Here is a 17456-nt window from a genome sequence, read left to right as displayed (position 1 = left end):
GATGAAGCTATAGACAAGGGAGATACTTAAGAACTGGAAAAACTTGAGTAGCATATGTAACTCAAATACAAGCACAAGAATCTGATGAACGTGATTAAGAAGTGCAAATAAAAAATATATATATGGTAGTTTCAATTCGTAGAAGGGACCAGTAAATTTGAAAAAGTGGAAGAGGCTTGAGTAGTGAAATAAGCTATAATTTTAAAAGATTCAAATGGTGGAAGAAGTTCAGAAGTGGAAGAGTGAATTAGTGATAAAAGTGTAGAATTGCAAGTGCCTCAATAGTGGAAGAAATTCAAGAAGTAGATGACGCTCAACTTTTAGAAGATCAGAAAGCGGAAGAATTTCAAGAACAAGAAATAGCGTAAAATGTAGGAAATGTTTTATGATTGAAAAAATGAGGAAGTGGAAGAATGTCGAGAACTAACGAGAGAAACTGAAAAAGAAGTTAAAAAGAAGTGGAAGGTAAGATTCAAGGAGAAGGAGAACAAGTAGAAGTCATTTACTTTATTGTTAGTGATGCGCTTGCTACAAGTTTACTTTCAGACGGTCATACCATCCTTCATTTTTATTTTACCTCGACGAATTTTAAGTTACTTTTCCTCGTATGAAGTTGAGGAAAGAAATGAAGTGGAACAAGTCTGAGTTCTTTGACGTTATTTTCCAGAATGCGCGCGCAGGTTACCTGGAGTTTGGAGTGTGAACGTCATCGCTGTCTGCAGATATAACACACGGAGGACGAGGTCAAGTGCAAAGTGAAGGTACGATGCGGGCTGGTACGGTGGTGGTTCTCGCGCTCATCTGCTGCTACGGCGAGACAGCGCCGGCAGGCAGCACTGAGTCGAGCAACATAAAGGTAGGAGCAAAAGAACGATAGTATGGACTGTGTGAGCACCAGAGTGCTGCATTGGAGTTAAATCGCTCGCTTGAACTCGGTCGAGTGTCGCACCCTCGAGTGAGATACGATCGGTCGTGATACGCTCGTAATAAATAGAAACACAGTACAAGGTCATCTCACCGACATGTCTTATCTTGTATGGGAGGCGACAGATAAGATACACATATGTTTTGCTCACACGGTAAAAATAAGGCTTTATTTCCTGCGTTTATGACAAACGTTTAATGGAACAGTCAATGGAACGTACCAAAACAGGAACATGAAGTTATAAATAAAATAGTATGAAAAACTTCGATATACAGTTATTATTGCTAATTAATAATTATTCAATATTTGATTTACCACATATATAATATGATAGGTCCATACATAGTCTTCCGCCTATATACTGCGACAATGTAGAAACGTTTTACAAAATATTATTGATATAGCAGTAGATTAATAACAATATCAGTACAGAGATAACGTCACAGAAAATATAATAAAACGAATAATCATGCTGCACAACTTACTGTTACAGACGCAAAGATTGATACACTAATTATTATTATTATTATTATTATTATTATTATTATTATTATTATTATTATTATTACTAGAAAACTTGATACAGTTCTTGCATTATCGTGATTGTGTTCTCCGTTTATAATAATTACATTTACATCCAATAACATCTATCAGATGTGGCAAAAACAAAATCACTCCTATGTGGGGGAGAAAAAAAAAACATTTACCTACAACATTTATATTACATTTTAAAAGCAAGTTTTGTAGTTGTACTATGGAGAGGTTAGTTAAACACTGAAATGATAAACATCTATGAAGTTACTGCACAGTTCATCACTGTAACAAGAACGAATGTCTAACGCTTGGCTTATACCGTTCGAGGATTTATCGCTCGTGACAATTTTACCCATTATGCATGTGCGCTACCTATCGGATTATGCTATGAACTACTTGGCGCTCGAGCGAAAACGTCCGATGCAGACCTCTGGTGAACACCAAGCCTGCCGGTCACTTATCCCACTCTGATTTTCGTTGTACCATTTAATGGGGCATGTACAGTAGTGATTTTTGTAGCTGATTTCAGAGCCTTGTTCACAATGCCAGCACGATAGACTGGTAACTAAGACTTTCGTGGTTCGAATCCTGCTGGGAAGGAAACTTTCTTTTTGTTCTTTATTCAAATTTATTCCCAATACTTTTAGATTGCAGCGATATTTTACTACTTAATTAAATTATTTTTCCCAGAACATGAATTTTGCCAGCTTATTTTCTAATGGCTTTCGAAATGGGCTACGTCAGCAGTGGAAACTACAACAATTTCAATAGATTACTCGCTGTCTTGTGAATGCGGGCGTGGCATGCGTAGTGGCTCATTTCGGGGACTTTGATTATTCCGTCGGTTCGGTTTTTTTTTTGCCACTACTGTACTCTTTTCGCTAGTATAAATTAGCAAAATTCAAAATTTAATTTTTAATACAGTATCATTAATTAATTTTGTGCTGGAATTTGGTATAGTCATTAGACAATACTTCTACTATATGAATAAACAATTTTTAATCCAAATTTGTATTGTTATTTTTAGATTGGGAGTGCAATTTGTGCGGGAAGTATTGGTTTCGTTGATAGCTTGTACAATTTTGAATATTTTAATGCTTTCTTTTCTATTTTACTGATTATGAGTGTGGTAACATATCTTGCTATTACCAGTTAATAATAAGTAGGCCTACTTTCTTGCGAATGAATTAAGATAAATGGTAAAATTTAATTATTTTTACATAAACAATTATTAATGAAAACAAAAATTGAAATGACAAAACGGTGCTAAAGGCAAGGTTTGATCTCCAGTATGAAATACACTTGCATCCAAAATTTCACGGATTTATCTTTAAAAAATGTGGAAGTTATAAGGATAAAGGACTTGGAAAACTTAAGTTACGGAAAATGAGCGACGAATTTACAGAAGATGAGAAGTCTCTCCATATTTAAATGGCCAAGTTAGGTGACATAGTTTCACGTGTTAGATCATAACTCGAAAAGCATTAGAAATATTTAACATTCTTTTCATCTTTCTATTCAGGAAAGTCCATTCAACAAAGAGGAAAGAAAACTTTTTTTAGATGTCCGAAGGTGTATAATTATGCCCCCTTAAGGATAACACAGAAAATTTATTTCCATTTCTTCTCAGCTATAAAAATTTTAGATAAAATAATATTAATTCATTCTTAGTATTCTGACCAGGGACAGGTCTTTCACTGCAAACCGATCATATTTGAGTCTCTCTTATTTTCTGCCTTCCACTTTGTCTCCGCATCTGATTCATATACCTTAATGTTGTTTATCATTTGATATCTCCTTCTGCCACGAACTCTTCTCCCGTTCACTATTCATTCCAGTGCATCTTTCAGTAAGGCAGTTTCGTTCCAGCCAGTTGCCCAACCAATTCTTTTCTATACATATACAATTCATTCATTCATAGTGTTCTGCCCAATGGCAGATCTTTCACATATACAATAATGTATTATGATAATTATAATTTATTCTTCATGTAACAAACCTTTTAAATTATAGAAGCTGTTGAAAATATATAACTGTATAATTATATATAATATATATATATATATTATATATAGTGTACTAATTTATTTTACATTCTTGTAAGGTACAGGGATTATTTAGGGGCGATAAGATAATAAAGCGAAAATGAAACAATGAGAGAATGAAAATGGCAAGGGATACTTTGATTGCCCATAGTTGTCAGCTAAATTTGAACCGTCAATTAATGAGAATTATCTGTTACTCACTAATAATTATCTCAATGTTATAATAACTCTTTTAGCAAAGATCAAAGTTTCGTGTATCAGCTGTGATTTAGATAATATTATATTCCTGAAATACGCGAAGGATGTCTCTAAGAAAAATGTGAAGTGAGGTTAAGAGATGGAACATTTATTTTTAGGTCAGTGTGTTAGGAACATAATATTTTAAAATGGTGAAGAAATTTCCAGAAAATATAATTCGGAAAGACATATCTCATTTCAGCCTGAGGTGTACAGTCTACGAGTAGAATCCGATATTCGGTTCCGATACGCACGCACTGTGATCAGCAGCAAGATTGCCAACCCATCCAATAAGTCACAGGAAGTGACATTTAGTGCTGTACTGCCAGAGACAGCCTTCATCTCTGAATTCCTACTGTAAGTATTAGTAACAATAAAGATAAAACTACTACTAACATATAATATGAAGAAGATGGTATTTCTTGTACAGTTATTCTGAATGCAAATAAAACCATTTTATAATGTTTCGAACTGCACTGATTATTGAGCTTCAAAATTCAACGTGCGTGAAGAATTTTTCCTAGAGCCGTCTTTATTAGGGACTGAGTACTTTCATATGCCACAAATCTACGACACCGGATCAGTGGCGGCTCAACAGAGTTGTTAAAAGGGAATAAATCCCCCGAAGTTTCTTAATACATATTTTATTGTCAATAGGCGTAATAATAATAATAATAATAATAATAATAATAATAATAATAATACAATAGCAATGACAGTATCAATAAATTAAGTTCATATTAAAGTCATTAAAATGTGTTGCTATTGTGCCCCGTAATTAGCAGATTAAAAATATGTCACTCATTGTTAAATAGCCTATTTGTTCGCCGTATAAGAAGGAAACTGGACTTGAAGGCCAGTCCTATAATCGCTGCTTAACACCATGGCAACCACGACGCGAATACAGTAGACTGTAAATGAAACAGAAAATAACTTCAGCAGAGATATAATAATAGAGGTAATTGAGCTTGTTGGTTCCATTGTTATCATTGTAGTCTTCATTTGTTTCACAGGTTTAGCATCACTTTCAGTTATAAAATTTATTTGCCTGTAAGATAATACAAAGAATGTAGCAGCAGTAGTTCAGATTTAAGTAATTCCGATGCATATACACTACCGGTCAAAAGTTTTCGATCACCTATCATAACTATGGATTTGTGGTTAAAACAGGGATTTCGTTTTGAATATTCTATCATATCAAAATGCTAGAGAGAAAAAATATTTATTTAGTTGAGCTATTTAGCTTTTCCGATGTGTTTGTACATTGAAATAAAGTATATAGCTGTATAGTATATCAGTTATTCATAGATTTCAAAAAGGCATTTGACTTGGTTAAGAGAGAAGTATTATATATCTTTATTGAATTTGGTATTCTCAAGAAACTAGTTCGATTAATTAAAATGTGTCTCAGTGAAACTTACAGCAGAGTCCATATAGACCAGTTTCTATCTGATGCTTTTCCAATTGACAGCTGGCTAAAGCAAGGAGATGCACTATCACCTTTACTTTTTAACTTCGCTGTAGAATATGCTATGAGGAAAGTTCAGGATAACAGACAGGGTTTGGAATTGAACGGGTTACATCAGCTTCTTGTCTATGCGGATTACGCGAATATGTTAGGAGAAAATCCACAACGATTAGGGAAAACACGGGAATTTTACTTGAAGCAGGTAAAGCGATAGAGTTGGAAGTAAATCCCGAAAAGACAAAGTATATAATTATGTCTCGTCACCAGGATATTGTACGAAATGGAACTATAAAAACTGGAGATTTATCCTTCCAAGAGGTGGAAAAATTCAAATGTCTTTGAGCAACAGTAACAAATATAAATTACACTGGAGAGGAAATTAAACGCAGAATAAATATGGGAAATGCGTGTTATTATTCGGTTGACAAGCTTTTGTCATCTAGCCTTCTGTCAAAAAATCTGAAAGTTAGAATTTATAAAACAGTTATACTACCGGTTCTTCTGTAAGGTTGTGAAACTTGGACTCACACTTTGAGAGAGGAACAGAGATTAAGGGTATATGAGAATATGAATCTTAGAAAAATATTTGGGCCTAAGAGGGATGAAGTTACAGGAGAATGGAGAAAGTTACACAACGCAGAACTGCACGCATTGTATTCTTCATCTGACATAATTATGAACATTAAATCCAGACGATTGATATGATCAGGACATGTAGCACGTATAGGCGAATCCATAAATGGATTCCTGCTCACAATTGAGGGCAGTGACACATGGCACGATGATGCTATCAAATAATTTGTTAAGAAGAAGGAATGTTAAGTAAACCTACAAATTTACTCTATGCAACGTAATGTGATATTAATTGGTACTTAGGCCTATTGCTGAACTTATTGTTAACCTATCCCTAAACGTCCATAACTGTTTTGAAATCAAGAGAATATAATTATTATTGGGGATGAGATCGTCTTCCACAGGGGTTTAAGCAACTGTCGAATTTGTCGCATATTTCTACTCGATTTCTAAAAAATGCTACAAACTTTCAACATAATGTACAAAAATGCAGCAACAACATTGGATTTGAGAAAACTTAGGAAGCGAAGATGATTATGGAGGAAATGAAATCTGATATGTGTATGAACTAATTAGTTCTGGAGAATCAATTAAAATTAAATGTTAATGGAATGGGCAATGTTCAAGGAGGTATTAAGCAACAGATGTTCTGGAATGGATTATAAGAACAGGTAAAATACATTTACTTAGTATGTCAACAAGTTAAGTGAACAAATTTCTCTATTTGATCTAGTTATGCTGCAATAATTACATTGCATATTGTGTTAGCACTCTGCTAACAATTAATCTTGAAGGGCCTACTAGTAAAAAGATTAATTTCCAAAGTGCTTTCAGTTGTTTGGAGTGCTAATGAAATATGTACATTAAGGTTATATAGGCCTAATTTCAGCATTATTTTTTTCTAAAAGTGTGTCTAATGATTTACTCACCAGATACCTGGATTATGGTGAAATGGGTTGAAAGTAATAGAACTTCATGAAGAAAATTATGTAATATTTAATTTTGGAAACGTTATTAATTTTATCTTTCTGCATAATGGTGCAGAATGTTGCTCAAGCTTTTCGCAATTTGCACAAATATAATTTTTAATCTGTGTATGTTCGCATCTTAGCGATCATTCTCTTTTACTTTCTGTAGCTTAAATCCTAATTTTACGTCTGCAAGTGTGGTCTGTCTATACGTTAAACTCACGGGCAGTAGCTGTACGGGACATAGATTTACTTTCACCTAAGAGATAACTGTGCTAAGAATATGATCAGTCTTTATTCGGCCGAGTTTGAATTCCGAACCTCGAGTCCAACGGCTAGCACTGAAATACATCCAATTTGTTCTCTTTTATACACATTCTTACGATTATAAAAGGCTTAAATGTGTACTTCAATATTGCTATCATATCTTTGATTAACAGTCACTCATGAATGTAATTAAAAAAGGTAACGATGGTTATTATACAAACGGTTAAAACATGACAAATTAAGTTTCCCAAAATTTGCTACACTATGCAAATGCGTCTATGTATGTTTACCAGAAGCAAGATTCATTTTTAAATAAGAATTAATTGATTGTTCAATATGTTTAGAGATTACAGCAATAAATATACAAAATGTCATTGCTGCTCTAGCTTTCAATTGAATAGAGGAATGCAATAAATATGCTTCATTATTATTAGAATAGTTTAATGTATTCAAACATATTTTCTCAAATAATTTTTTATAGAAAACCAGATATATTTGATGTTTCATATTTATTTGTCAGCCAACTTCACAAATCGAAGTTATGGTGGACCTTTACATTTCTGCTTTTCGATCCAACATCCCTTCAATATATACCCACATACCACCATTCTATGTTAGTATTATATTTATTTGCAAGTATTACCTGACTACTTTCTATTCTTCTGTTTTAACTGAATTGCTATCTATCCTTCCCTATCTATCTTCTTCTATTCTCTCTAATATCTAGACTATGTCCCTTCCATTTCTGGTCTCTATTCTCAAATGTATCTACTCTTAATCATTCTTTACTGGGTATTTTCTCCCATTTCCTCTATTTAACAACACTTACACCAATTATTATCTACCTCTTTTCTATCCTCTGTTTATTTACGTACTGATCTCTTTCTCTTCGCCCCACTCCTAAATTTCCTCTTTCCGTATGTTTATAGCTAGAATACTCTTACAGTTGTAGCACTCTTGATGCTACTTCCAACTCACAGCATTGATTAATATGAATCTCATTCACTTAATAATAATAATAATAATAATAATAATAATAATAATAATAATAATAATAATAATAACAGTAATAATAACAATACAATGTTATCAAAACTGTAAATTGGTGCTTTCTGTTTGGCAGTTCTCATCTTGTTCCTTCCAAGGGTCAGTTTCAAGAAGTAAAATATGGCAATAGGACGTCCCTAAAATATTCACATAGAGGATATTAAATGTTCCTATTTGGCACAGTCATACTAAAAGTTTTCAGTTCGTAACATTTGTGGATGATCTCACATTGTATTTACATGAACGAATGCGAGTAAAACTTGATTCTTATTCTAGGAAGGCCACATTTTTAGAGTCCTCAGGCAGATCGTTTGATATTGTAAGAGCCACAAGTTCAGCCAGTTACTGACAGTGATTAATAACTTATTTCGTTTAACCGACGATATGTATTTAAGCGAGAAATATATAGGATTAATTAAAATTGCATTTACAGATAATTCATTCTCCAAGTAGTAGGGTAGGCCCACTTCATTTGTAACGTGCTTGTGAAGCATATAAGTTTGTGGCTACTGATAGTATTAATTGTAAATATAACTCCTTTATTAATTTTAATTTAAGCTGCAGAGGCTATTCATATGTAATGAGACTGCAACTGTGTATAGATGTTTATTAGACGTCTATTTTAAACTACATACATTGTGGTAAGAATCACTATATGTGAACGTCTTTAACTTGCCCATGAGATAGGCTATTAAAATACGATAATTTGTAATTTTGGTTTACCTTCCTTTCGAATCTTTAATGCAGTTCACAGACTATAAGATTATATTTTAAATTGCATTTCTTTATCAGTGAAGTGGAAGGGAAAGTGTACAAGGCGTACGTCAAGGAAAAGGAAGAGGCCAAGAGAGAGTACACGGAAGCCGTGAACAGAGGAGACACAGCAGCCCATGTGGCCATCGAGTAAGTAGATTGCACGTTGTTCTGGCTTCTTGTTGCTTGGTGTCATTGTGTGAAGATGTGTAGGTGGTGGTGGGGTGTATTTATGATTGCTAGTGTTGTTATAGATAATCTGTTAAAAGATGTTCAGAATCAAGCCACACCATGAGAACTTAATAATTTCCGCTTGTAAATTAACCACTGATTCAAATTCACATTACATGAATTATACATACTGTGTGGGAAGCATGAATTTATCTTGGTCCCCAAGGTTTGAATCTAATGGTTTTTTGCTTAATCAAGAAAAGACTATCAACATAACTTTTAGCCTAAATCATTAATAATAAAGGACAACATACAAAACTATACCAAATTTCTAGGACTTTTATAGACTGCAGTTTAACATGGGATAACATATCGAATTTATACGCACATAATTATAAGTATTATATGTTTATTAAAGAAATTAGTGACTTGCGTTCTCAAAATTATTTAAGATGTGCCTACTTTTCGTTCCTTCAGTCTATAATTAGACATGCCTTAATTTTTGCGGAAGTGATAGCAAAATTGAGAGTGTCTTGATTTTGCAAAAGAAAGCCATTAGAATTCTATGTCAATCAAACTATCTTGAACATTGTCGACCTCTTTTCAAACAATCACAGATATTAACTGTCATAAATTTATATATATAGTCCTTTACACTCAAAAAAATATAGACAATTACTCATTAATAGCCAATATACATGATCATTAAATTAGAAATAATGAACAAATTTATATTCCATGCTGTAGATTACATAAAACTAGTACAACTTTTTCTGTGATGGGGATGAAATTATATAATAAGCTTCCCAGGCAATATTATAAGTTACCAACCAATAGTTTCAATACTAGATTTTATAATTGGCTTTGAATTAATCCTTTCTACTCTGTAGATGAGTTTCTTAACATAAATTCATACGAAATTGTTTTAATAAATAAAGTTATTTACATTTAGTTACAAATATTACATGAAGAGTGAAGTGTTTTAATTAATTTTAGAGTTTCAAAATGTTTTGTGTTTTCATTCTAATTAAACTTTACTGTTTTCCATTATATGTGTACTTTGAAATGTATGCTCCCCCCCCCCCCTTCTTTATTGTGACGAAACCTATCACTGTATGTTTTTTGGCTTAATAAATTGAATTGAATTGAATACACCAAAATTGTGCTAAATAACCCGTCTTATAGATTTTATATTATTTTTTGGTAGCATATTTAAATGTCTAGTTGTTGTCAATCGAAACCTTGCGTTATTTCAATACTATGGGGTGGCTATGAGACGAATCCCTTCATAATCCCAAGCTTAATGTGGAGCGGGGGAAAGAAAGTGTCTTTTCAGTAATAAGTGCAATATTTTCCTCCGTATAACAAAGACAGAGACAGGAAGATGATAATTTTAAATTGTAATTATTTATTTAACGTTCCCTCCCCCTGAATCCTGAGACATTTGTTGTTTTATTTTTAAAGTTCAATATAATTCTACGCTTCAAAAAAAAAAAAGTCACTGACTGACTTAAAGAAAAATGATGAGAAAATTCTGCAGGTTACAGTTAGGGCACAAATGCAGGTATATTATATTATACTTCGTGTCCCTGTGCATACAACTTATATCATAACCATGTATGAAGTATAGTATAATATACTATACTTTCAGGACTCAGGGGTCTTAACTAAAGACACTATTCAGAGACGTTAAAAATTATCGTCTTGTTTAATTGTAAACCTTTATTTACGTTGTATATTAAACTTCAGAATCTACTCGCAGACAATAACAAGATTTTTACAATCCCTCATGTAACTTGAATTTTAAAATACAAATAGTCTATATCCTTCGTCATATTATTTAACAACTACTCTGAAAATTTCAGTCCCCGGGACTCGAACCGGTTCACAGTGTCAGTGAATGTAGAGCCACAGAAGAAAGTGACGTTCAACCTGACGTACGAGGAGCTGCTGAGCCGGAAGCTGGGGACGTATAAGCACGTCATCAACTTGGACCCGGGGCAGATTGTGCGGGACTTGAGCGTGGAGGTGCGCATCAACGAGTCTGCAGACATCACCACGCTCAACGTACCGGCCCTCCGCACCTCCAACGAGATAGACGCCGACCCCAGCGCAGGTATGTGGTGCAGTACTGTTTTTATTATTCTGGGAAATGTAAGTTTTGCCTCGTATCTGCTTCAGCCCGCAATCTTTCATTTCCGTAGATTTACTGGCATGTAAAAGAACTCCTGTGGGACAAAATCCCGGCACATCCGGCGACGCTGATATAACATCTCCAGTTGCGAGCGTCGTTAAATAAAATATAACTTTTTTTCTCTTATCTTTGTGGCAAGCCTTGTCGTTATTCTTTTTCTTCTTCTTCTTCTCACGATATTGATTCTTATACTTCCTTCACGTTCAATCTTCCTTCTACCACTTACAATTATTCTTCTTTTATGTCTTCTCGCACTATACTGTTAATCCTATTGCTTTCTGCAAAGTTCTTAATTTTTTGCAATTCTTTGAATGAGAGAGACTAGAAACATAAGTGACGAGGACATCCTCCTCTTTCATCAGCACAACAAGTACTTCAGTCTTAACAATGAAATGGTTATGTTTCAACATTTGTCCTCATATCATGAAATAGATACTCGCTCACAACACCATATCACACTCTCCATTCCTAAACACAGAACATCCTTCTACTCTTCATCTTTCACCGTCTCTGCAGATCATCTCTGGAACTCTCTACCACAACATGTCAGAGACTGTCGGACATTGTCTAGTTTAAAAAATAAATTAAAATTGCACTTTTTCAATTCAGATTGCCTTCAGTTATAAGCACTCTTCTTTGCGACAGTTTTGTAAAAATATAGGCTATATATTTCTTTTCTTCTTTTCCCCTTTTTGTTCGCTTAATCAGCTGATGAATTTATTATCATAACCTTTTTATTATGAATTTAATTTAATTTTCGTTTTTCTTTTTCATTATTATTTTATTACATTCTATTTTGTTATATTCTTCCTTCCCTTTTCCATACTAAGAATTTGTACTAAATGAGTTTCTTTTGCTATATTCCAATGTATTTTACCTTTTTTTTTTTCTATTATGGTATTATTTTATATGGTATGGTATATTACGGTATTATTATTATTACAGAAATACAACAGGCACAAATGCAAAAGTGAAAGTATTAGTTGCCTAATATAGTACAGGTATTATTATTATTATTATTATTATTATTATTATTATTATTATTATTATTATTTTCAAATTTATATTTTGTAAATATATACAAAAGTATACATAACTACAAAATACAGATATATAATAATAGAAATAGAATAACATAATGATACATTAAGTATATTTTCATTGCATTATTATATGTTAGACTAATTTGGATTATTTTGAATGTATACTTGTATGTGCAATGGTGTTTTATATTATTTTAATTTTGTAACACATTATTATATTATATTAATTTGCATGATGATTTTCATGTCGTTTAGTGTCGATTTTATTATGCTATTATTATTATTTTTTTTGGTAATAATTTAGTATTCTGTTCTTTAACTTCTTGTTAAATTTTAACTGCCTGTATAATTTGTGACCCGGTAGAGTGTAAGAGAAGGTCCTATGGCCTTAACTCTGCCAGTATAAATGAAGAATTATTATTATTATTATTATTATTATTATTATTATTACTATTATTATTATTATTATTATTATTATTTTCAAATTTATATTTCGTAAATATATACAAAAGTATACATAACTACAAAATACAGATATATAATAATAGAAATAGAATAACATAATGATACATTAAGCATATTTTCATTGCATTATTATATGTTAGACTAATTTGGATTATTTTGAATGTCTACTTGTATGTGCAATGGTGTTTTATATTATTTTAATTTTGTAACACATTATTATATTATATTCATTTGCATGATGATTTTCATGTCGTTTAGTGTCGATTTTATTATGCTATTATTATTATTTTTTTTGTAATATGTTAGTATTCTGTTCTTTAACTTTTTGTTAAATTTTAACTGCCTTTATAATTTGTGACCCGGTAGAGTGTAAGAGAAGGTCCTATGGCCTTAACTCTGCCAGTATAAATGAATTATTATTATTATTATTATTATTATTATTACTATTATTATTATTATTATTATTATTTTCAAATTTATATTTCGTAAATATATACAAAAGTATACATAACTACAAAATACAGATATATAATAATAGAAATAGAATAACATAATGATACATTAAGTATATTTTCATTGCATTATTATATGTTAGACTAATTTGGATTATTTTGAATGTCTACTTGTATGTGCAATGGTGTTTTATATTATTTTAATTTTGTAACACATTATTATATTATATTAATTTGCATGATGATTTTCATGTCGTTTAGTGTCGACTTTATTATGCTATTATTATTATTTTTTTTGGTAATAATTTAGTATTCTGTTCTTTAACTTCTTGTTAAATTTTAACTGCCTGTATAATTTGTGACCCGGTAGAGTGTAAGAGAAGGTCCTATGGCCTTAACTCTGCCAGTATAAATGAAGAATTATTATTATTATTATTATTATTATTATTATTATTACCTTTATTATTATTATTATTATTATTATTATTATTATTATTATTATTATTTTCAAATTTATATTTTGTAAATATATACAAAAGTATACATAACTACAAAATACAGAGATATAATAATAGAAATAGAATAACATAATGATACATTAAGTATATTCATTGCATTATTATATGTTAGACTAATTTGGATTATTCTGAATGTCTACTTGTATGTGCAATAGTGTTTTATATTATTTTCATTTTGTAACACATTATTATATTATATTCATTTGCATGATGATTTTCATGTCGTTTAGTGTCGATTTTATTATGCTATTATTATTATTATTATTTTTTTTTGTAATATGTTAGTATTCTGTTCTTTAACTTTTTGTTAAATTTTAACTGCCTGTATAATTTGTGACCTGGTAGAGTGTAAGAGAAGGCCCTATGGCCTTAACTCTGCCAGTATAAATGAATTATTATTATCATTATTATTATTATTATTATTATTATTATTATGGTTATGTTTCAAAGGATGATCTATTCACATTATTTTATTGTAGGCGCTACGAACCCTTTGGTGACGAAAGAACGTCCAACTCCTCAATCGGCAGTAGTGAGATTCGCTCCAACCCCTGACCAACAGAGAGATCTTGCCAGCGACGGGATAAAAGGGCATCTTGTTGTCGAGTATGACGTCAGCAGGACTGGGCATCCTACGCAAGTTCTGGTGAGAACAAGAGTTATAAACACCGTTGCAACCATTACCGTCACAATCACTGCCACTATTGTTATCATAATGAACATCGTAGTCATTGTGATACCGAAATCATAACAATGGTTAATTTATCGGATAGGTCTGGAGTATTTAAACCGTAGTGTTGATAGTGTTGCCGATCGATTATTTATACCCTCACATGTAGCGTGGCAATTCGTCCGATGTCAATTTGATGTCCTGTGTTGCCTTCAGTAAAGACCGGGCGTCCTGCCGACCGAAAATTAAATGAGGGCTACAATGAGAAGATCAACGCACTTCACTGTATTTATTATATGCAAACGTACCTACAGTTACGTATTATTCGACTTACTGTAGGCCTATCTGTATGTGCCCAAAACTCAATATCTAACAGGTGAACGTTAAGATCAAACTTTCTCTCTACGTTAGTCTTTTTACCATTCTAAATTCATTACTTTGGAGTATATTTCCGTCGGATATGTGGTGTCCTCTTCATATCTACGTGCCGATCTCGTCTCAACTAGAAAGGTTGACAAAAATATGAAGAGAAAGTCTTAAGCCTACAGGAACTTCGGATGAAAGCAAATACGCCTATTACTCTCTTGAGGCTCTATGCATCAATTTTGGATATAATATTAAAGTCACTAACATAGCTATGCAGACACTGTCTATTCAGATGATATCTCGCAAAAAAAAAACTCAAATTTCAACTGAAACTTAATAATTTATAGTCTTGAATCGAAATATACATAAATATATCAAAACAAATGCTCCTACGTCGTAGATGAGCAACTCGAAATCTGAGATAAAGTAGCGACGTCGCGTCGATCAGAAAAGAATTCTCGTCTCGTATCGGGAAATTATTGAGAGGGAATTGAATTCTCACAACCGGCAAGTGGCAACTAAAAGGAATTAATACTATAACAAGGAGTTCTTCAATGAGCCCACAGTTTTCACAACCGACACGCAGACTTACTCCAAGAAACACACCTTCGACCTAAGCCCAGGCTAACCTCACATTAGTGCGATCATCTTGTCGGTGTTATAAAAAATTACGGATTTTTTAATTGGTTATTTAATGACGCTATGTTAATTGCTCAGTTATCTAGAGTCAATAGAATTCGTGATGATGAGATGATATTTGGTAGATTAAGGTAATTCGAGAATATGTCATGGGAATGCTTGACATTCACTTTACCGTTTGGATAAAACCTCTGGAAATCTCAATCAGGTAATCAACCCAAGTGGGATTTGGACTCACACTAGAGCGACAGTAGCTTATGAACCTTCGGAACACGAATTTCGTATTAATTTCTTTATCATCAGTAATACTACAACACATCAATCCGTAACTGGTAAAATAAACTGTCATATCGTCCATGAAGACTGTGTAGACCTACACCTCCTTCTGTAAATACTATTATTAAACAGAAAATGGGTTTATGAGCCTCGTAGATTTGCTTCCTACTCCATTTTTCTTAATGGAAGATTTTAATGTCATTCCATTCTTTGGAACCAAGCACCGACGATGACAGAAGATAGCGCCCAGGCTTGTCCGCGACCTTCGAATGCTACAGGACTTTTATGGTAGTGACCATGCTAAACGGCTTAAATCTTATCTATGTAGTGTTCTCTTAGACTCATACGGTGTAAATGTTAGAGATGAAATGTTATTTTGCATTCATGCGGTGTAAATCTTAGCGATGTAATATTCTGTTTTACTCGTACGATGTAAATCTTATCTAAGTAGTGTTCTCTTCATCTCATAACATACAAATCTTAGCGACAGTGTTCAGTTGCCCTCATACGATGTAAATCTTATCGATGTAATGTTACTAGTGTTCTATTGGTCTCATTCGGTGTAAATCTTAACAATGAAGTGTTCTGTTATACTCACGCGGTGTAAATCTTAGCGATGTAGTGTTCTCTTATGCTCACACGGTGTAAGTCTTAGCGATGAAGTGTTCTGTTGTACTCATGCGGTGTAAATATCATGCTCATAAATTGCGAAACAGTGACAATATTTTGGTAACGAGAGAACGGAACCATGATTTGAAAGAGTGGCAATTATCAGACTGAGCATTGGTCACTACCGTCTGTCAAGGGCTATCTTCTAAAAAGTGGCGTGTCTTACCTGAGTACGAAATGTTTCATGTCCTTGTTAGAGCGGAACATATTTTATTTCATTTAATTCATTTAGTGCTCACGTTTCCAGTCACTACTTGCAAAAGAAATACTGGGTGAACAATCCACCGCGCGCCCGCTTCCACTGCTTGCAGGTCATGGGCGAGTCAAGACGATAACGGAGATAAACGGGTGTCCGAAAGTCCGCACTAAATCTTTCTGCAGTTTGTCACGTAAGTCATTACTACTAAAACTTAAAAACATTAATGTATGTATTTATTAACACTAAAATTGGGTATACACCCGATGGCAGTGATATATAATTTACAATAATACTATTACACTGGTCAAAAAAAGTTAAGCATATTTCCAGTTTACCCAATAATGCCTGATATTTATGTTTCTTTTGGTTTTATGTGGCACGTATTATGTTTACTAATTCAAACTCTTTCATTTGTTTTATCCTGCATCACTAGGTAACATCCAAATCGCGCCTAGTAAACAAAGTCTGTAATTCGAGCAAAGTTCAATCAGTGTCGTTTTGCTTCATAGTGCAGTACAATGGCTCGGAACACCCTTACAATGGCAGACCGCATCAAAATCATCACTTTGATGGAACAAAACATGAGACAAGTTGATGTTGCTAACATCCTTCATGTGAATCAGAGTATTGTCTCCAGACTATGGAGAAAGTTCCAGGAAACCCAGTCAATAGCAGATCGACCTCGCGAGGGCCGTCCACGCAAAACAACACCAGGTCAGGACCGGTATGTAAGGTTATCTGCACGTAGGAACCCTATAGCCTCAGCTGCAACTCTGCGCCATGACCTGCGCGAAGCCACTGGTGTTGTTGTAAGTAGCCAAACTGTGCGCAATAGACTTCATGACATAGGGTTGTATGCTCGAAGACCACTCAAGACTCCAGCACTCCATCCACATCACAGGGGTGCTCGTCCAAGATGGGCTAGAGCACATGAGAATTGGACACGAGACCAATGGACCAGAACTTTATTCTCAGAC

General features: G+C 33.2%; 1 protein-coding gene across 1 annotated transcript in view; it reads left to right on the top strand.

Moving 5' to 3' along the window:
• Positions 1-697: 697 nt before the first annotated feature.
• LOC138705004 (inter-alpha-trypsin inhibitor heavy chain H4-like) overlaps positions 698-17456 on the top strand; it is a 50538-nt gene continuing 33779 nt past the window's right edge. Inside the window, exons 1-5 of the mRNA XM_069833535.1 lie at positions 698-856; positions 3944-4098; positions 8857-8967; positions 10854-11104; positions 14140-14306. Coding sequence (XP_069689636.1) covers positions 767-856; positions 3944-4098; positions 8857-8967; positions 10854-11104; positions 14140-14306 — 774 coding nt within the window. The 5' untranslated portion in view covers positions 698-766. The remainder of the gene's footprint in view (positions 857-3943; positions 4099-8856; positions 8968-10853; positions 11105-14139; positions 14307-17456) is intronic.

Source organism: Periplaneta americana, chromosome 8 (genome assembly GCF_040183065.1).
Source record: "Periplaneta americana isolate PAMFEO1 chromosome 8, P.americana_PAMFEO1_priV1, whole genome shotgun sequence".
NCBI classification, from domain to species: Eukaryota; Metazoa; Arthropoda; class Insecta; order Blattodea; family Blattidae; genus Periplaneta; species Periplaneta americana.
The sequence above is the reverse complement of the archived record's forward strand: the minus strand, read 5'-3'. Positions and strand labels throughout refer to the sequence as shown.